Genomic DNA, 20,302 nt, shown 5'->3' with positions numbered 1-20,302 from the left:
CCGACTAAAGGTTCTCCCAGTGTGGTTCTGTAATGAGCAGACTAAAGGTTCTCCCAGTGTGGTTCTGTAGTGAGCAGACTAAAGGTTCTCCTAGTGTTGTTCTGTAGTGAGCAGACTAAAGGTTCTCCCAGTGTGGTTCTGTAGTGAGCCCGACTAAAGGTTCTCCCAGTGTGGTTCTGTAGTGAGCAGACTAAAGGTTCTCCCAGTGTGGTTCTGCAGTGAGCAGACTAAAGGTTCTCCCAGTGTGGTTCTGCAGTGAGCCAGACTAAAGGTTATCCCAGTGTGGTTCTGTAGTGAGCAGACTAAAGGTTATCCCAGTGTGGTTCTGTAGTGAGCAGACTAAAGGTTTTCCCAGTGTGGTTCTGCAGTGAGCAGACTAAAGGTTCTCCCAGTGTGGTTCTGTAGTGAGCAGACTAGGTTCTCCCAGTGTGGTTCTGCAGTGAGCAGACTAAAGGTTCTCCCAGTGTGGTTATGTAGTGAGCAGACTAAAGGTTCTCCCAGTGTGGTTCTGTAGTGAGCAGACTAAAGGTTCTCCCAGTGTGGTTCTGCAGTGAGCCCGACTAAAGGTTCTCCCAGTGTGGTTCTGTAGTGAGCATACTAAAGGTTCTCCCAGTGTGGTTCTGTAGTGAGCAGACTAAAGGTTCTCCCAGTGTGGTTCTGTAGTGAGCAGACTAAAGGTTCTCCCAGTGTGGTTCTGCAGTGAGCAGACTAAAGGTTCTCCCAGTGTGGTTCTGTAGTGAGCAGACTAAAGGTTCTCCCAGTGTGGTTCTGTAGTGAGCAGACTAGGTTCTCCCAGTGTGGTTCTGCAGTGAGCAGACTAAAGGTTCTCCCAGTGTGGTTCTGTAGTGAGCAGACTAAAGGTTCTCCCAGTGTGGTTCTGCAGTGAGCAGACTAAAGGTTCTCCCAGTGTGGTTCTGCAGTGAGCAGACTAAAGGTTCTCCCAGTGTGGTTCTGTAGTGAGCAGACTAGGTTCTCCCAGTGTGGTTCTGCAGTGAGCAGACTAAAGGTTCTCCCAGTGTGGTTCTGCAGTGAGCAGACTAAAGGTTCTCCCAGTGTGGTTCTGCAGTGAGCAGACTAAAGGTTCTCCCAGTGTGGTTCTGTAGTGAGCAGACTAAAGGTTCTCCCAGTGTGGTTCTGTAGTGAGCAGACTAAAGGTTCTCCCAGTGTGGTTCTGCAGTGAGCAGACTAAAGGTTCTCCCAGTGTGGTTCTGTAGTGAGCAGACTAAAGGTTCTCCCAGTGTGGTTCTGTAGTGAGCAGACTAAAGGTTCTCCCAGTGTGGTTCTGTAGTGAGCAGACTAAAGGTTCTCCCAGTGTGGTTCTGTAGTGAGCAGACTAAAGGTTCTCCCAGTGTGGTTCTGTAGTGAGCAGACTAAAGGTTCTCCCAGTGTGGATCTTGGCCAGTGTGGCAAAAGTGAGTGCAGGTTCTGACCATACATGCACGGCCATCCTACTGCAGGCTTAATCCTACCTTAACAGTAGTCTGTGTCACACAGGAGCATGTGCTGCTTAATACGTTTGACCGCTTTCCCCCCTTTTTCCTTTTCTTTCCTCCATGGAGAGCAACAAGGACAGGGATGATGGAAGGCAAAGATCAAGCATTCTTTCAAGTCTGACTCCATCCCATTATTTCATATCTTACCCTCCCTTTTAATCCCTCGCACCATCCGTGTGGTTTCAATCCCACCCCGGTGTTTAGTGCTTACAAAGCAGAACTGTGCCTCAGAGATTGAGTGTGTCCCAGTGCTTTGGCACCCTTGCATTTGCATACACATTGCACTGGGGGCTTTGAAGATAATAGAAAGGGGGGGGATAAATAGCCATAAATGGGTTAGGTGGAATGAACCTGCCCCCCCACACCCCCTTTCCTGAATTGCTCCCCACAGTGGCTGAGGCATCTGAAGCCTGGGGACTTCTAATATTGTCACAGTGGTACGTCTTCAGTGGTCTGTTTGGTATATGTATGTATGCCTAGCAGGGGAACAGCAGGGCTAAGTATACGACATGATACAAATTCTCCAAGACATCCAAGACAACAGACGGGGCCTAATACCAGCCCGGTTTCATGTGGAGCTCAGACTTGATGTTGCCAGTCTATGACATCAGTCTTCTATGATGTATGACTCTAAATTGGGGCAAGGTTTAAGCCTGATTCCACCACCAATGACTTCCTTTTAAGATTAAAGTCGTATGCACACCCGCATGCACACCCGCAGACAGACAATATTTCTAGATAGCTCGCCTCCTCTAGAGTCATGCCATATAATTGGGTATAAATACTCTACTGTACCTTTGAAGAGAGATCGATTTTCTGGAAGAAAAGAAAATGAGGTGCGCCACACAGTTGTTCGCTCTCATCTTTGATGGTGAATGTGATTACAGTCTCTACTCTCTTCTGATCTTTTTGGCACCTCAGCAGGTGTGTGTGAATGTTCATGTCGGCACAGTTCAACCATCAGTGTTAAAATGGTGCTTTTCAAAATGTGTTGATTGCTGAAAGTCCATTTATTATGTGCAGTTTCTATAACAATACCGGGAAGGAAATGTAACACAATATAACAATGACGGGCAGGATATGATGACCTACCAATGGGTCACGCAACAATACTAAGCTATTGTCTGGCTTTCTCACTTGCTCAAGGCATATTCACACCCACTCATGTTCTGCTGTGCAAATAGAAATCACATTATGTATTCTCTTTTCTTTTTTTCCTCTCTCTCCTACTGATTTGTGAGGGACCTAAACTTATCTGCCATTCCATGTCAAGAGGCTCATTTTTGAATAGCAGTGTTCTTCTCTACATCACTATTTCATTTATTGTTGTTTGGATGAGAGAAATAGAATATTGGCTTGGAGTCTGATAGGTAAACAAGATGGAGAGTGACGCTCTAGCCTAGAGTCTGTCTTGCTCTGTTGAAGCTGTCCGGTAGTCATTTGCTGCCACCATGTGGCCTGTTACCAAATAATTCATACTAGGCTACAGAAAGGTATTCATGCTTTCATGAGCTTATCTCCCCATTTCCATTGCTTATAGCATTTTCCCCTTACCTGGCATGATATTATATCATAATACCATGTATTGAACATTATATTGAAGCATGTTCATCTTACAATGTGTCTTTAGTAGAGTAGTACAGAGCAGATGCAACATCAGCTTGCATTAAGAATATTGTAACGACTTGGCTTCTTCATTTGAATGGCTGCCTCCATCCTCATTGTTTGAAGAAGGCAGTGTTCAGTCAGAACTGTAAACTCCGAGGTCCCATATCTAATGAACCGTCCAGTAGAGAAAATGAAACTCGGAGCGATGTGTTTTTTATGGCCCATTAACTATGTTTACCTTCTTCTGTCAAACCACTTCAACGCACACTTTCCTCCTTCCCACCGCCCTTGTTCTCTATCTCTTTATCTCCTCTTTCTTAGTTTGTCTTTTGATGTATGCGTGTGTATACTGCATAGGATGATTCCTTGACTGCGCTCCTGTGTCGCGCACCGACTATATCAGATCTATAAGCTTGCATCGCAATGTTAGCTTATAGATCAGCTATGTTCGGTGCTCAACATGGTGCACACAACCAAGTGTAAATCAGGCTTAAGCATGCATGTGTGCTAACCATTGTTTGGGCTGTCCTGCAGGCAAAGGTCCAGAGACAATTTTTGCGGGCCAGAATCTGAACGATAATGAGTGGCACACGGTGCGTGTGTTCAGGAGGGGAAAGAGTTTGAAACTGACCGTTGATGATCTGCCGCCAGTGGAAGGTACTTCTTATCCCACTTCCTAGAATGGAATAGAAATTCACACACTTAGAGTTTAGATCTTCCAAGACAATCGTTGGGCTTTCGTAATATAGGTAAGAAGCTCCATTACCAGAACAAAAGGGAGAAACAAACACATTTAACACAAAATTGTATTGCCACTGTATGCACTGTAGCTTAATTAAGTGACTGCACTGTATTTTGGTGTTTTGCTAATCTGCAAAAAGCTCTCATGAATTATTTTCATATAGACTAAACAATTGTAGCGGACTTTATTCTTGCTTCAGTTAAAAGGATCTACTGCCTTCAGGCAAATAACAGAATGCACCTGTCGTTCTTCTTTTTCACAAACTGCCAACTTTGGCCTCCTTACTCTGACTTCAAGTACAGTTCAAAATTGGATTTAAAAAACTTTTTTAATTACTGTACCTTCAGAGCCTTGCACGGTTTAGTGCCGGTCTAGACTCATTATTGTAAAAGTACAGCCTTAAGTCTGCATGCAAATCACTGCTGACTGCACTGTTTATAATAAGTTTAGGCTAGAAACAAAACCTAATAAGGTGTTTGCAATCAGGAACTTTGAACCTGGGAACAAATTAAGACAAATACCTCCCTCGTTTGATAAATGTTATGTCTAACTTTATTAAGTCTCTTGCTTTAAAATTGCTGTGAATTTAAGATGCAGTACTAAATGTCATTGGTAAAAATGTATTTCAGGTTCATTCTTTGTCCTGTGTCCCTTCTTCCTCTGTGATTTATTAATATGATCTTTAGTAACTATTTGTATAATCAGGAGGCATAAATTACTATTCTCCACTAATAACCTCCCCTCTCCCTCCCTCCCTCCATCAAAGGTCAAATGGCAGGGGACCACACCCAGCTGGAGTTCCATAACATTGAGACGGGCATTGTGACAGAGAAGCGATTCATGTCCATGGTGCCGTCCAACTTCATTGGCCACCTCCAGAGCCTCTCCTTCAATGGCATGGCCTACATAGACCTGTGTAAAAACGGCGACATCGACTACTGTGAGCTCAATGCCATGATTGGCTTCAAGAACATCATTGCCGACCCGATCACCTTCAAGTCGCGCTCCAGCTACGTGACCCTGACGACACTGCAGGCCTACTACTCCATGCATCTCTTCTTCCAGTTCAAGACCACCTCCTCCGATGGCCTCATCCTGTTTAACAGCGGGGACGGAAATGACTTCATTGTGGTGGAGCTGGTCAAAGGGTAAATGCTTCTCAAACTTTTTCGTGTCAAGGACCCCTGGAAATTTCATCCACTCACCTTTTCATCGTCATGTCCAGAGCCAAGCTAGGCATGTCAATGTGCAAGCATGATACAGCTAAAATCGAACACCATTTGAAACAAATTGTAGGAAAGAATAAATGGACCCATACAAATGTGTCTGCGACCCACAAATGGGTCCCGACCCACTGTTTGGGAAACGGTGTAGAGTAGACAACCACATGTACATGGAGTTGCCAGCCCCTTCTTTTCAGCTGACAGCCTTTGGAGTTTCGCTGTTCTACTCCCTGCTAAAATAAGACTCCCCAACCAATCTGTAGGAGTCACCGGTGCAGCGACAGAGATCACCTTCCCCTGCCAAGCGCTCACCCACGAACATGACCAATTGTGTTCGTTGGTGCGCCCGGCCAACCTCCACAGTGGTGGATGGTATTGTGCATGTTGGCTCACTGGAAACACTGTGCTACACCAGTGGGTCTCAAAGTGTCCCTGAGTGGGTTTTAAATGGCCCTGTACGGGTGTGAAACTCTGAAGACCCCTTTTTCTCTGGTTGATTCCAACCGATGGAAAAGGGGTCTCTGAGAGTGTACAAATGGAACCAAATGAACCTGTAAGGGTCTCTCTCAGAGTTATGGGGGTCCTTGAAATTAAAAACTTGGAAAACCACTGCACACTAAACAGAGCCTTCATTAGTATCATTGGTAACACCTGAAGGAAGTAGGGAAGCGGCCTGGAGGTAGGAAGAGTTATACTGTGTGCATAGAGCCCATTGATACATTATCTCTAAATATCTTTCTCTAGGTATCTACACTATGTGTCAGACCTGGGAAATGGCGCCCACCTGATCAAAGGCAATTCCAACAAGCCTCTGAACGACAACCACTGGCACAATGTCATCATCTCCAGGGACACAAACAACCTCCACACCGTCAAGATTGACACCAAGATCACCACCCAGACTACTACAGGAGCCAAGAATCTGGACTTAAAAGGTGTGTAAAATGGTAAATGGTGCATTTATATAGCGCCTTTATCCAAGGCGCTTAGATTGTGCATTACGTTCACCCATTCACACACATTCATACGATGATCACGACAGAGGAAACCATGCAAGGCAGGCATCATCATGTGTATGATCTATGATCAACATCATCATTAACAACCTTTATGTCACCTTATGAAACCATTATGGTACTATTTTCAATAGTATCAAGTAAAACATTGTTTGTTTGTTTTTAAATTAAGCTTTAGTAATGAAAAGAAAATGCAGTACAGTGTGATCAAATAAATAAAACATTGCATAACCACTGGTTAATTAAATCAAGCACTAATGATTTACAGCAGGGGTAGACTACAGGCGCTTTAACTAGACGGGGAGAGAGAAAAAATATTTAATTAAGATATTCACATCTACAGTAGATATTATCTGTGTGGCAGCCGTTCACTCTCTCCTCTTGCCTCTGACAAGCTTGCAAAGCCTGTGCAGTGTTGATTTTGACAGCAAATTTTAGTTTTAGTCATCATAGTCTCTTGAATAGTTTTCATTTAGTTTTCCTCACATTTTTGTCACCTGGAGTGTAGTTTTAGTCGACTAAATATAAGATTTTAGTTGACTAAGTCTACAGTTGATTTAGTCGACTAACATTTTGGTGTGCCTTGATGGCTGATTTTACACATAGCCGATCTACAAGCTCACAACACAACGCGACAAGCTCACAACGTGTCGCGCTGCGGCGCGTTGTGAGCTTGTAGATCGGCTATTTTCAGCGTGTAAAATGACTTGTCTTTTACTTATACTGGATCTCTCTTCTCCACTAGTCCCTTTAGTCTAGTTTTTATTTGTTGACAAGATTGTCAATATATTTAGTCTTAGTTTTAGTCATCATAGCTTAGTTTTCATGTAGTTTCCATTTAGTTTAGTCAGTGAAAAAAGGTAGTCGACGAACAGTTTTCATCTTAGTATTAGTCGACAAAGTCAACACTGCTGTATTGTTGTAAACATGGAATACAATTGAGGCAGCAAGTAAGCACCCACTGTGCGTAAACACTCAGGCCCCACTCAACGTATGTTGTCTCTTTTACCGTTAACTAAAACAGAAAGGGAGTCATTTATTTCCTTCTCTATAAGCACCGACATGACTCATGAAGCTCAACTGGGAATATTTAGATAAATGTGTGCTGATGCATCTTTTGACTGTCACTGTGGAGTTTGTGGAGATGATACCAAGGCGTTGCAAAAGCCAGAAAATGCCATTGTAGTGTAGTACCGGTAATCACAACAGCAATCAGTAATCATCAGCAATTTGACACTATTTTGTGAGAAACATTATATTATAGCCTGCCACACTGAATTCTGCTCGTTGAGCAGACTGGGTCTGCTGAAATTAAGCTATGTCTGGAAAGGCAGACAGTGTTTGAATTGGTACCAGTTTAGCTCATTTATTTCTCACTTGAGAACCCTTATTAGCCTACTTATACAGAATATATGTACCACCTCTTACTGGTGAATCTAGCTATGCATGTTCATACCTAGATTCCCTCAGCGACCACATTTCCCCAGCAGCCAAACTGTCACACACATTTCTAAGTTGGATATAGTGATATGAGGCCAAAATCCATCACTACAAAATAAGTTGGGATCATTAATGAACCACCTGTACCAGCCTTGGTACAGAATACTATTTTCACAAACTATATATTGCTCAGTGCATACCGCAGGCAGACTGAAAGGCCAATGCAAATAAATGCATTCCTGTTTATTTAGTCCTAGACCTGAAATCAATCATGCATTGTTTGTTGTGACCGAATACTATGACCACATCTCTAGGCTCTCTAGGTCGTCCTCAGACAAGCCTTCCATCGTCACTTCCAGTCATCCCGGTTCTCCATACATCTGGCCATCCTGCATCTTTCTTGAGTACATCCACATACTCTATGTTAGTATGGGAAGTCCTCGTGACCGGTGCCCATGTGTTGGTTCCCACAGCACCAGTTTGCTGGCTGGTAGCTCCTGCTGTCTTTGGCAGCTTTTGTCGCTCACTCTGAATATTCCAGCATACAGATTCTCGTTGGTAACATGTGTACTCTTGCTGATGTTGAGCACTACACGTAACATTCTGGTGTAGCACCCGTCTAGAGCCTTCTGCAAAGTTGGCTTCAGGTCCAGCATTCACTGCCATATACGTAGGAGAACAGATTCTAACGTCACATAGAAGAAGCTTAGTTTAGTTTGATGGGGGAGGTTGGAGTTCCATATACACTAGCCATGCCATTCAGGGCCCTCCATGCAAGTGCCTTCCTCATTTTTATATCTTGCTCTGTTGAGTTGACCCATGAGCCCAGGTACTTGAACTTCCTTCCGAGCAGTGTCTCCTGTTGTTGTGAGAGGTGGATTTCATTGTCCAATCTCACCTGTGACCTAAAATGAGTTTGACTCCCCTGACTGCATATTTATGATGACACGTTTGACGTTCATTTAAATCTTTAGTCCTCCACTGTTGCTTTACATCACATTGAATATTTAGTAAATCTTTGGACACTTATATTAAATTATTACTGCTAAAGTTAGCTGTTAGTCTTTACTCACTCAATTCAACTTAGAATTGTGTGATGCTAACAAAGAAAGAAGAGCACCCAATCAATAAATCAATTTACACTGACAATGGGGTTGTTTATGGCACACAACTGATTTGAATATGTTGAATATGATTTATCCTTTGTAAATCCTTTGTAAAAGGATAAATCTGCATCTATTGGCTGCAACTTTATCCTTTTTCCGAGGTATAATGTGTGCTGAAAGGACGTGCTGAAAGGACTCTTGCATGTGTCAAATAAGGCTTTATATACAGCAATCAGTAATCATCAGCAATTTGACACTATTTTGTCAGAAACATTATATTATACGTAGCCTACCACACTGAAGTCTGCTCGTTGAGCAGACTGGGTGAGCTGAAATTAGGCTATGTCTGGAAAGGCAGACAGTGTTTGAATTGGTACCAGTTTGGCTCATTTATTTCTCACTTGAGCACCCTTATTAGCCTACTTATACAGAATATATGTACCACTAGTAAGGGCATTTTATCAGGTATTTGACCAATCTGGGAACTAAATCATTACCAAGAAATTTATTCACCAATGTGTTTCTAAAGGTGTCTAATAACATGTACTAAAAGTTTGAAATTCAACTCCTGTGGGAAATTGAGTTATTAGCATAATATGTGACCATACCCATAACATCCTATATAAAGAAGAAAAGTCCAAATTTCATCATTCCTTCAGTAGCATGTGACATATGAAACTAGGGGGTTTTCATGATTCTGAATCCATTCCAAGCATTAGCTTTGCACAAAAAACACTCCTTGGGAGGAAAACGGCCATAGCCGTCATCACAAACGTGATGAGGTCAGCACATTTGGTCAAGTGGATATGGCCTCTCTAAAAAATAAAAAAGACTAAAATCTTATGATATTTAGTTGACTAAAACTAGACTAACACTAATACATTCCAGGTGACTAAAATGTGACTAAAAATAATATCAATCAATAAAATGCCAAAAACAACACTGCCGTACAGCCCGTAATTGTCTGTACCTACTGTACAGCAACACTGAATTATTGAATAGTTGGTATAATTGCTTGGCTGCTTGCAAGACAATGACATTAATTTAGCATCACTGCACACATTTTACTACAATGTATGAGTGTGTATTCCTTCAACCTGACATTCCCATTAAACTAGGCTATGTTTAATTTCCATAGCCTATATACATCCACTTACTTGGAAATGGAAATGTAAGCTACAGTATATTACAGTATAGGCCTACACATAAAAGTAAAACATCTAACTATGCTCTCATAATGTGCATTCATTAGAGCCATCTCCATCATTGTCCTCCCTTGATAATAAATACACTTCTGCCCAGTGCCAGGTACAGATAATTCGTCTTTTATTTTTATAATTGAAAAATAGTTGCTTTATGTTAGCCTATCGCTGCTAGCTCTGACTGACCCTGGCTGAGATGACTGGGAACCCATTTTGGGGTTCTGTACAGTATGTACATTGTACAGTATTCAAAAATTACAAAAATGTGATGCTTCTATATAAATATTTGAAGTTTTTCAGAAAATTTAGGTCAGGATTTAGAAGGATTTTTAGACTCAGCCTCAGGCCTAAATGGGTTAATGAGGTATTGTATGCTTGGAAATCTATTGTTTTGCGTTGGGTACAGGTGCAGTCAGATAAAGTTAACTACGTCTTATCACAGTGATGACACCAAGAAGTTTATACCAATGTTATCCAATCAGGAGAGAGAACAGATTAAACAAGTGGAATTGGAAGTGATATGACACCAAGAAATGAAAGAAATGAAGACAATGCATTTTCTGTTTATAGACAGGCAGACCCCCTGCTACTGAACACTATAACACACAGTGATTACTACCACAATATAGTGCTTTGACCTTTTAACAAAACCTTTTTGTTTTAACCAAAGCATATAACACACAATACCTTTAATAACTAGGTTGAGGTGGCATACTGCTTTCTTTTTATTTTATCAGTCTTCCACTAGAGGTCAATATTGTCACATGTCCAATACGTAGACTAGCATAGCCACTGTGTTGTCCTTATTTTCAGCTTGGGTGACTAGATGAAGATACTAACTACAGTATGGGAAGGCGGGAAGCATGATGAGAATGGGTTGATTTTAGGATAGGGATGGGAATTATCGATTAAGTCATTAATTTATAATTGATAAGATTTGATAACCTTATTGATCGATTAACCGGTTAGTTGATAAGTGCTGTTTAAAAACAATATCTGATAATCTTAATTTCCCACAATGTCTAACATAAAAATCTACATTTTACAGAAAGAATACAAAAGGCATATTTTCTTTAATCAAATATTTATTTGACCATTTGAGATACAGGGCCTCTTTATATGATGTATAATGTATAATCTTTGTATAATGGCATCTTTGTTTGCAACTTTCCTCTTCTACCCCGGATTTAAACCCGGTTTCCTGACATACATTTTCTTACCATTGAGCTAATAGAGTCGGCCTCCTTGCTCGAGGGATGAATTGAATCTTTACCATCAGGTCAATATTTGTGTCTATGTCAGTGGTTCTCAAAGTGAGGTTCGGGGACCCCTAAGGGGTCCTTGAGGGAGTTCCAGGGGGGCCCCCAGCTAAATGATAGTTTGGAAACAAATGGACCCTTATGGTTCTGTAACTCTGAGAGTTAAATTAAATGTTGTATAAATTGGGGTCTCACTGCTAGAGCCATAAAAATCTTCTCTTCTGGGGGTCCCTGGCATATCTTTTCAAATGGGGGGTCCGCAGGCGAATTCATGTCACTTTGGGGGTCCTTGACATGGAAAAGGTTTGTGAACCACTGGACTAGGTGACCTTTGACATGATCTAGATGTCTCAATAGAAGAGCAGGGAGACAAAATGTATATTATATTATATTATATTGTATTTTATTAACACATTTTATTCATTAAAATAGTGAGGCTTTATTAGCAAAGAAGAAACACAATAACTACATTGTATTGTCATTATCTATTACATAATTATTTTGTTGTTGTTAATTTCTTCTGTACAATGCCTATCACCTTAGTCTGCCATCCTTCCCTCCATGCAAAATGTCATATGTTCAGCAGACTTAGAAAAATGCTTTGTTGGTCCAGGGATAATGCTCATTGCTCAATTTATACCAAATCGTATGATGGTATCTTACTGTTAGCCGCTGAGAGCTTGCAGATTGGCTATTTTCAGCAAGCAGCACAACCATACGAAGACGTATAAATCAGGCTTATAGGGCAGTAATGATCCATGTGTATTTCCCTCCTCAATTCTCCCGGTATCTGCAATAACGATTTTGCATTTTGGTCCCGGGACGCCGGCTCCATGTCAGCGAAGGATGGTTTGAAAATTGCACTCCATACATATTTTAATTCAACAACGTTGTAGCTATGCATTGCTGTTGCAAGTAGTTGTTTATTGTCTCCACCAGGCCGAAGGCATGTGGGGAGAGTATGTTTTGCACTCCGTCCGTCCGTTTGTGTGTCCGTCCGTCCGTCCGTCCGTCCGTCCGTGTGTGTGTCCGTGACAGGCTAATCTCGCCCACCGTTAACCCGGTCGATGCCAAATTTTGCACACACACTCCCTGGATGCCAACGATGAACCTCTGCCCCAAACTTTCCACAACGGCCTGTTATAGCGCCACCAAGAGGCCGCTTTGTGCAAAAACTTCACCGTTAACCCGGTCGATGCCAAATTTTGCACACACACTCCCTGGATGCCAACGATGAACCTCTGCCCCAAACTTTCCACAACGGCCTGTTATAGCGCCACCAAGAGGCCGCTTTGTGCAAAACAAGTTTTTGCACAGTACACCTACAGATTTTGTCCAAACATCACGCAAATTGGTACACAGTCTCTCTAGAGCCATTCAACGAAACGGGTCTTTCAGATTTATCACACTCCATCCTGATTGGTTAAGATTGGCTTCCAAAGTTCACAGGAGTGCTCAGTTTCAAACAAAATGCTGCAAATCATGAACACATCGCGTGATTTCCGTGAAATTGTGCACCCACATTCCCACTAGGCCGAGGACGAAATGCCACATGAACAATTTCAACTCAGCCTCAAGGTGGCGCTATAACTGGCCGAAAAGTGTTTTTACCTCTAACTGCACGGATCTGTGGATAACCTGGTGGAGACCTGTGCCCGGAAGGGCACTTTTTCTAGTTTATTCACTGCACTCGACTGTACGCAACTAAAGCACAGCCATAATTCATGTAGGTCATGGACTTTATTTGATCGTAACTAATCAAAACGTGAGTTTTCTGAACTATCAGGACAGGATTTGGGATTTGTGACTCGTCCTCATCATCCTATCATTGCATAAGGATTGGATTATTGTCTCCACCAGGCCGAAGGCATGGGGAGAGAGTATGTTTTGCACTCCGTCCGTCCGTCCGTGTGTCCGTGTGTCCGTCCGTCCGTCCGTGACAAGCTAATCTCGGCCACCGTTAACCCGGTCGATGCCACATTTTGCACACACACTCCCTGGATGCCAACGATGAACCTCTGCCCCAAAATCTCCAGAACGGCCTGTTATAGCGCCACCAGGAGGCCGCTTTGTGCAAAACAAGTTTTTGCACAGTACACCTACAGATTTTGTCCAAAAATCCCGCAAATCGTTACACAGTATCTCCATAGTCATGTGCTCAAGACGGATGTGTCTGATATTTCATATTCCATCCTAATTGGCTTAACATTGGCTTTCAAATTTTGCAGGATTGGCCTGTTTTGAACAAAAAACCTCAAATCATGAACGCAGCGTGCAATTTCACGTGAAATCTTTCACGCACTTTCCTACTAGGCTGAGGAATATAGCCCACCCATTTCACATTGCCCTGTTATAGCGCCACCAACAGGTGGATTGTGCATGCGTGCCATCAACACGGATCTGCACCATTTCCCATATTCCATCCTGATTGGCAAAGATTGGAACAAACAAACAAAAAACATGTTTATATTACTCCTAAATATTCCTATCCTCCTGGTGGAGACCTGTGCCCAGAAGGGCACTTTTTCTAGTTTTTTTCTCTTTTTTTTTTTTTTTACCTTACTATACAATCAATCAATCAATCCTATTGCTATCAGGTTGAGGTTACATCGGGTAAATCATTTACCAAGTTTGAGTGATGTCTTTCCTACCAGATTAATAAAAGAAATTACCTACACGACCAGTTACATTTAATACCGTGCAGTTGATGCAACCTTGTGTCCTACAGTATATGTGTTGCTGTCATCAATGCAGGTGACCTTTACATTGGTGGAGTGGCCAAGGAGTTGTACAAAGACCTGCCCAAACTGGTACACGCCAAGGAGGGCTTCCAAGGTTGTCTGGCGTCGATGGACCTAAACGGACGCCTGCCAGACCTGATGTCGGACGCTCTGGATTGCGTTGGTCAGATAGAGAGAGGCTGTGAAGGTGAGTAGCTTCTCAGGCCACTAGGGGGCCACATAATGCCTTTGTTAGTTTGTTCCCCAAACAATGTTATCTGCTAACATCCCTCAGCCCTCTTTTTTCTGTGTCTTAACTTATTCTCTTATACTCTGTCACAGTGACAGTGTCAAAATGAATGTACACGTGAGTTAGATAAGCTGGTGCAAAAGGATGCTGCTCCATTTGGGGCTTTGCAGAAAAATAGAACAAATATCTACTACTCGGCGATCAGTTGTGTTCACTTTTCTGAATTGCCATCATCACCATCATAAAACTATTATTGTGGGACAAATGGAACATCACAATTTGATAAATAGACCCGCTCTAATGCTCTCGGCCATTCATTGGCTTGCACTTGAGAATCCTCACATTTGTCGGGACATGTCATGCACGCACGCACACGCACACACACACAGAGACACCCATCCTAGTGCCCATACAGTATCCCGCTGGCCAATGGCACATCATTTAACAACCATAAATTCTGTGTGTATTCTGTTGGAATGCATCAAACTCTCCTCCACTCGCGATCATTTTCTGTTTCACTTGGCCATAATCAGATTATGTTCTCGGCCATATTTGTACTGCCAGTGTTCTTTCCCATTTGTATCCCGCATTCAGTTTTGCTCCATGCATGCTTACTGGATCTGAGTGTTTGCCAGAAGGCAATCCTCTTGAATTATGCATGAGGCCTTTTGTGGCATGCATGAATATCATTACTGCCCACTGTTGTGTTTGCACATCACATCCAAAGTCAATATTTGATTTATTTGTCAACATCATTCACTTAGATTAATTTGAAATTTCACACTGCCGTCCACTCCTTTCCATTAAAGACGTAGCTTTGGCACGCAGCTTTGGCACACAGCCTTGCACGTTTGCATATAAAAAAATAAATAAAAGTGATTTTGTTTAGTGCCAAATGTGGGTCTATTGAGTTTGAGATGTGTGTGTCTTTTGTTTCACGGCACACACTCATTGATCAATGTCAGTTGGAAATGGTCTCTTTCTCTCTGCCACACATTTATCAAATCATCGTGAGTTGATTGTGGATGAATAGTACACAGTCAAATCTGCATGTTTAACTTCTACATCTGTAGCTCAAATGTAACCAAATGTAACCAAAAATGGTTACATTTGTACATGTGTAGTAGAAGGCAGAAGACACGTCGTGACCCTATCCACCTTCCATAATAACTGTGTCTACCATGTTTATAAATGCAGGTTTCTCGTGTCTCTTTTCCATTTGCATTCATTCTGAACTTCAATCCTTCTGGCTCTCTCTCTCTCCTTGTTTACTGTTTACTCATTCCTCCCGCTGCCTCTGTGGTCTGCTTCAGCAGTCTGTGTTGTTTCTGTTCTGCGATCTCTGACTTCTCAGTGCTTTTTGGTTTTTTGTTTACTAACGGCCGCTATGCTTTGCCTCTTCCTTTTTTCCTTTATTTTGTGGTTATTTATTTATTGCTGACAAAAGTTGCATTGATGAAAGCTGACTTGCAAGGTAGATAGCTTTGTCTGTTTGATAGTCTGATATCCCGTCCTCTTTGCATCTGCAATGTCTATCCCCCCTGACTCCCCCACCACCACCACCTGTCCACAATCTCTGCCTCCACGTCCCCGACCACATTTCCTGGAGTGAGATGGCTACTCAATGTGTCACTTCAGTCACCTGTCATATGGAAATGGGCTTTTAGCCCTTTAGGAATACAAGCTACACCGTCTATCTACCGTTTTGTATCACTGCCTATGACGTGCAGTCACATGATGTGTGTCCCACTCATTATTAGTAATATTGCTTTCATTAGCATAAGGTCTGTAATTATTACTTTGCATGCCTCATAATTAAAAATAGTTGTCGCTGATTCTATTTTGTCCACTGCATGCTTTAATGCAACCCTGTCAACTGCCATGGAGTTTTCTTGTCAAAATCAACCTCACTTTATTTCCATTTTATGTTTCACTTGCACATTTACATTTATTAACTGCTGTTAAGTTCCATTATTGCCAATGTACAGTATACAGTATATATTCTGTGCTTATATTCTATGTTTTCTTTGTAAATAAGAAGAAAGTGGTTACAGGCTTTGTAAGATAAAGAAAATAAAATACACATGATAAAGCATCTTAATATTTAAATGATTGGCCACTAGCAGGGTCATAGCCACATGCATATCAATGAGGTTAAATAAGCACATAACCAAAATAAGGTAAGCATAATGACAGAACTAACAAATAACTTACTCTTATAATGGTTGTAACACAAATAAACCACTAAAATAACACAAATTAACTGCTAAAATAACAAATACACCACTACAAGATCATTATCCCCAGCTAATTTAAATTCATAATTTATTTAGCCATGTCATTTATTGCACATTTGTGGTGTTCCCAATATTGTAGATGGTGTAGGTAAGTCATATATCATCATTACATTGCAAGACAATGTGCAAGACAATTGCTTACTATTGTTTTAAAATGTGTCATGAAAATGTCATACGCATCCAGTTAATTCCAAGGGTATATTTAATAATTGAACGAATAAAGAATAGTCAGTGAATATAGTGTGAGTGAATAACATAAAACACAAAGGCACAAGCAATAAATAAATTATTAAATTTGTGAAAGGTATGCAATAACATCAACATCCAATACATACTGTACTAAGCCTGCACCATTACTCCATTTCAGTGAACTATTACCTCCAAGTCATACAGTATGTTGCCGTACGGCCACGTAGCACGCCCAACGTCGCTTATTTGTGGCGAGCGATGTTGTCGTACAACAGCATATGAATTGGTCTTTCTTAACCCGAGGGATGACTGGCAGACAAACAACCAAACAAACTGACAGTGTGCCGTGCCTGTGTACAGAATTGTCCTGACTGACTGGCTGGCTGGCTGGCTGACTGACTGACTGACTGACTGACTGACTGACTGACTGACTGACTGACTGACTGACTGACCAGCTGACAGTGTTGCTGGCAGTGTTGCTGATGTACTGATGGGATGATGGATAGGTGCACAAACAAGCTAATCAAACACGCTGGCTGTCAACACATTTGGGAGTTCTCTCATGCTTTGCTGTCTCTCAGCCATGGAGATTCGCTGATATGGAAGCTAGTGCACCAATTTTTTTCCTGCATTTCATATGCATCCGTTCAGTGCACAGCTGGATTTCCAGTAAACCGAGCGGGATCAAGCCACATAAAGTCGATGGCTGGTCCCTCTGTGATCAGACCCTAACCCGCCAGTTTCTGTCTGTTTTTTCTTTTTTTTGTGAATGGACATGTCAGAGCTATATACTGTATGTGCCATATAACTACTACAGGAAGTTTGTAAACTGTCCTATTATAAATTGGGATGTAACCTCTAACTTTGTGTGCATTCTTTATTCTTGGCGACAGCAGCTGCTGAATGCAATAAATAATTATAAAAAGTGAAGTAAAATATGAATCAAGGAAGGGAGGCGAGAAAAACTAACCGTCAATGACTTTAATACAACCTAATGACCACAATAAGAGATGCTTAAACGTTTCAGTTTTAATTTGTAATGCTGTTCTATATCTGTTCCACTGTGTGCATTGTCTTGTTTTGGTATGTTTGTGTACAATAAATGATAAATCCTTTGGTAGAGTTACAATTATACAATACGTAAAACTGGTATGTAAACTCATTGAATTTATGTAAGTAATGTCATGATTGTCACGTGTGTGTGTGTGTGTGTGTGTGCGTGCGTGTGATGTCTAATTACAAAACACTGTAGTTACAATTAATAATTCATAAGCTGACGCGGATACCAAATAATACTATTCAAATCGATTAAATCAGGGTTTTTTCAGTTGGTCTTCTTTATCAGCAGTATAGCTGTGGTTCACAGACAGGTGTAACGTAGGTTGTTTTCCCTCATACTGCAAATATCTGCTTCACCAGTGTGTGTGTGTGTGTGTGTGTGTGTGTGTGTGTGTGTGTGCGTGTGCGTGTGCGTGTGCGTGCATGCGTGCATGTGTCCAGGTCCCAGTACCACCTGCCAAGAGGACTCGTGTGCCAACCAGGGGGTGTGTCTGCAACAGTGGGAGGGCTTCAGCTGCGACTGCAGCATGACGTCGTTTGGCGGACCGCTCTGTAATGACGGTAGGACATCCCACTGTTCCTGTCCTTGCTGTAGTACAGTGGTTACCAAAGTGGGGTCCGGGCGGGGACTCCCATAGGTTCTTGAAGGGCTTACAGGGGAGTCCCCTCCCCAGCAATTTACCCCCAGAAACGGGAGGTATAATGTTCATAGGCGCCGGAGGGGGGGTCAGAAGGGTCAGAATGTCCCCCCACTATTGGGAGATGACTTGTCTAATTATTTATTTATTTTTCCCGACCTGGCGCTGGTTAACACCGTTCACATTTTGTTGCACAATCGTTGTTGTATTGGATGCATGTTTGCCTCTCGCTGCAACGACCATTCTCCAGTTTATCTCGCTTGTCAGACAAGCTAATGCATAACAACAATCATCTTCTTTGTAGGCTGGCTCTGTAGGTGCTGCTGTCTGGCTGACCAGGGATCAGATCAGATTACAGCGAAATATATGGGGGAACACATTTATTTCCCTGTCAGTTAAAGTGAAAGCCAAGAGAGCACGCACGCACAAATCATCAAACCTCTGTGGAATCAATCATGGATTACTTTATTCATTGAGGTGAAAACATGCGATTTAATGTAATTCCGGTGTGCGGGTGCCTATTTCTTTTTTATTTATTTTACAGTATGTCGGCTCCACTCGGATCTCAGAACCAATTTCAAAGGTCCATTACGGTTTGAGACTAAGTGATGTTTATTCAATGTTTCGTGTAGGCTAGTCCTTCTAACTTTAACGAGTAGGCCATGAGCTTGAATGTCCCTTATTAATAAATGGAAATTAATTATAATTAAGTAGTCAGTAGCAGAAAGGACTTCCTGACAAGGAAAGGACATGCCTGAAGTGCTTGTAATAAGCTACAGTTTATGTAAGCTATATTCTTCTGTGGAGACTACCCTGCCCATCAGGAGGAACACAACCTCTCACATTTCCAGATGTTCTGAGTAGGGACACAGGACTGACTGTGAATGAACTTGGTGTGGCAATGAGCAACAGAGACCAGTGGAAGCAGCTTGTGTCGCAGATCTCGAGGGCACTCGAAGGATGATGATGATGACAATCTAGTATTTAACCAGCTGCTCATAGTTAGCTAATCAAATATCGGGGAGCCGGAGGACTCATCCATTGGTTTGCTACACGAAAACCAACAGCTAACATCATGATCAAAACCATGTGGAGAGCACCGTAGATTCAGAGATAATGGAAAGATTTGCCCTCCCGTAAACAAGGAAGTGAATGGTAAATGGCTGGAAACATGTCCGGGAGCTCAGAGAAAGGCGTTGCCTAGCAACGGGAGCTCAAAAAAGCGTTCCGGTTTTTATACAATTTAAAAAGGACCTAAAGATGTCTCCACACACGTCCTGGGCCTTCTACGGGTGTAATTATTAAGACGTCTGGAGACGTTTTGGGCAAAATAAGTGTTTAATTGGGCTTCCTTACAAGTTTAAGTAGGCCTATAATTGGCCAAGGAGGTGGGGGAGAATTCCCCATTGGATTAACGGTTGACATCAGGTTTTCCATGCAGGACAGAGACCCCGGTAAGAGTCCTGCATTGGTTACTGTTATTGTAGTATGATCAATCTGGCACATACTTAAAGTAAATGAAGGTGCATGTAAGCCCACCTGTATCTGCATTTATACAGTGTTTAGCACAGCTATTGTGACTGCACCTTTCAACACCATGGATGTGGTGGTTGGGTAATAATGAGTGGGGACAGGAATTTAATTGTGGCACATTCTTGTCATAGTATTAGTCGACGAACACTGGAACTGGGCCATTTGAGTGGGACTCAGGCTCCCCCTCCCCCCCAGCTTGAAACCGGGACACCCCTGGTCGTCGGATCACATAGCGTAGTATTTCTGTAACATAATTGAAAACCTATAATTAGTTGACTCGTACAAGTATATGGGGCACAGCACACGCAAGCTGGGTTCTTCATAACCCTTTACGCCAGGTTGCTGGCGTAGCCGTCTGGGCACCTTGGCTGGTACTCCAGTCTGGCAGTGTGCCGCGGTCTCGACTCCCGATCCCGGCCTTTACTGCATGTCACCCCCCATCTCTCTCCCCCATGTCCTGTCGGCATACTGTTACTCTATCCCTCTATAAAAAATAAAGGCGAAAGCCACAAACAAACGAAAATTAT

General features: G+C 42.3%; 1 protein-coding gene across 20 annotated transcripts in view; it reads left to right on the top strand.

Moving 5' to 3' along the window:
* Positions 1–20,302, top strand: part of LOC310866120 (neurexin-1a) — a gene marked incomplete at its 5' end in the record, with an annotated part of 455,952 nt that overhangs the window by 203,980 nt on the left and 231,670 nt on the right. For 17 of the 20 annotated variants that reach the window (XM_083775482.1, XM_083775497.1, XM_083775483.1 and 14 more), the window contains 5 exons: positions 3,636–3,758; positions 4,610–4,991; positions 5,811–6,001; positions 13,844–14,017; positions 18,046–18,165. In XM_083775482.1, coding sequence (XP_083631608.1) covers positions 3,636–3,758; positions 4,610–4,991; positions 5,811–6,001; positions 13,844–14,017; positions 18,046–18,165 — 990 coding nt within the window. Of the gene's footprint in view, positions 1–3,635; positions 3,759–4,609; positions 4,992–5,810; positions 6,002–13,843; positions 14,022–15,498; positions 15,534–18,044; positions 18,166–20,302 lie in introns of those variants that run through there. The other 3 variants (XM_083775484.1, XM_083775496.1, XM_083775493.1) reach the window with 3 other exon arrangements.

The sequence above is a fragment of the Protomyctophum parallelum genome (assembly GCF_964188405.1).
Source record: "Protomyctophum parallelum genome assembly, chromosome: 10".
NCBI lineage: Eukaryota > Metazoa > Chordata > Actinopteri > Myctophiformes > Myctophidae > Protomyctophum > Protomyctophum parallelum.
The sequence above is the reverse complement of the archived record's forward strand: the minus strand, read 5'-3'. Positions and strand labels throughout refer to the sequence as shown.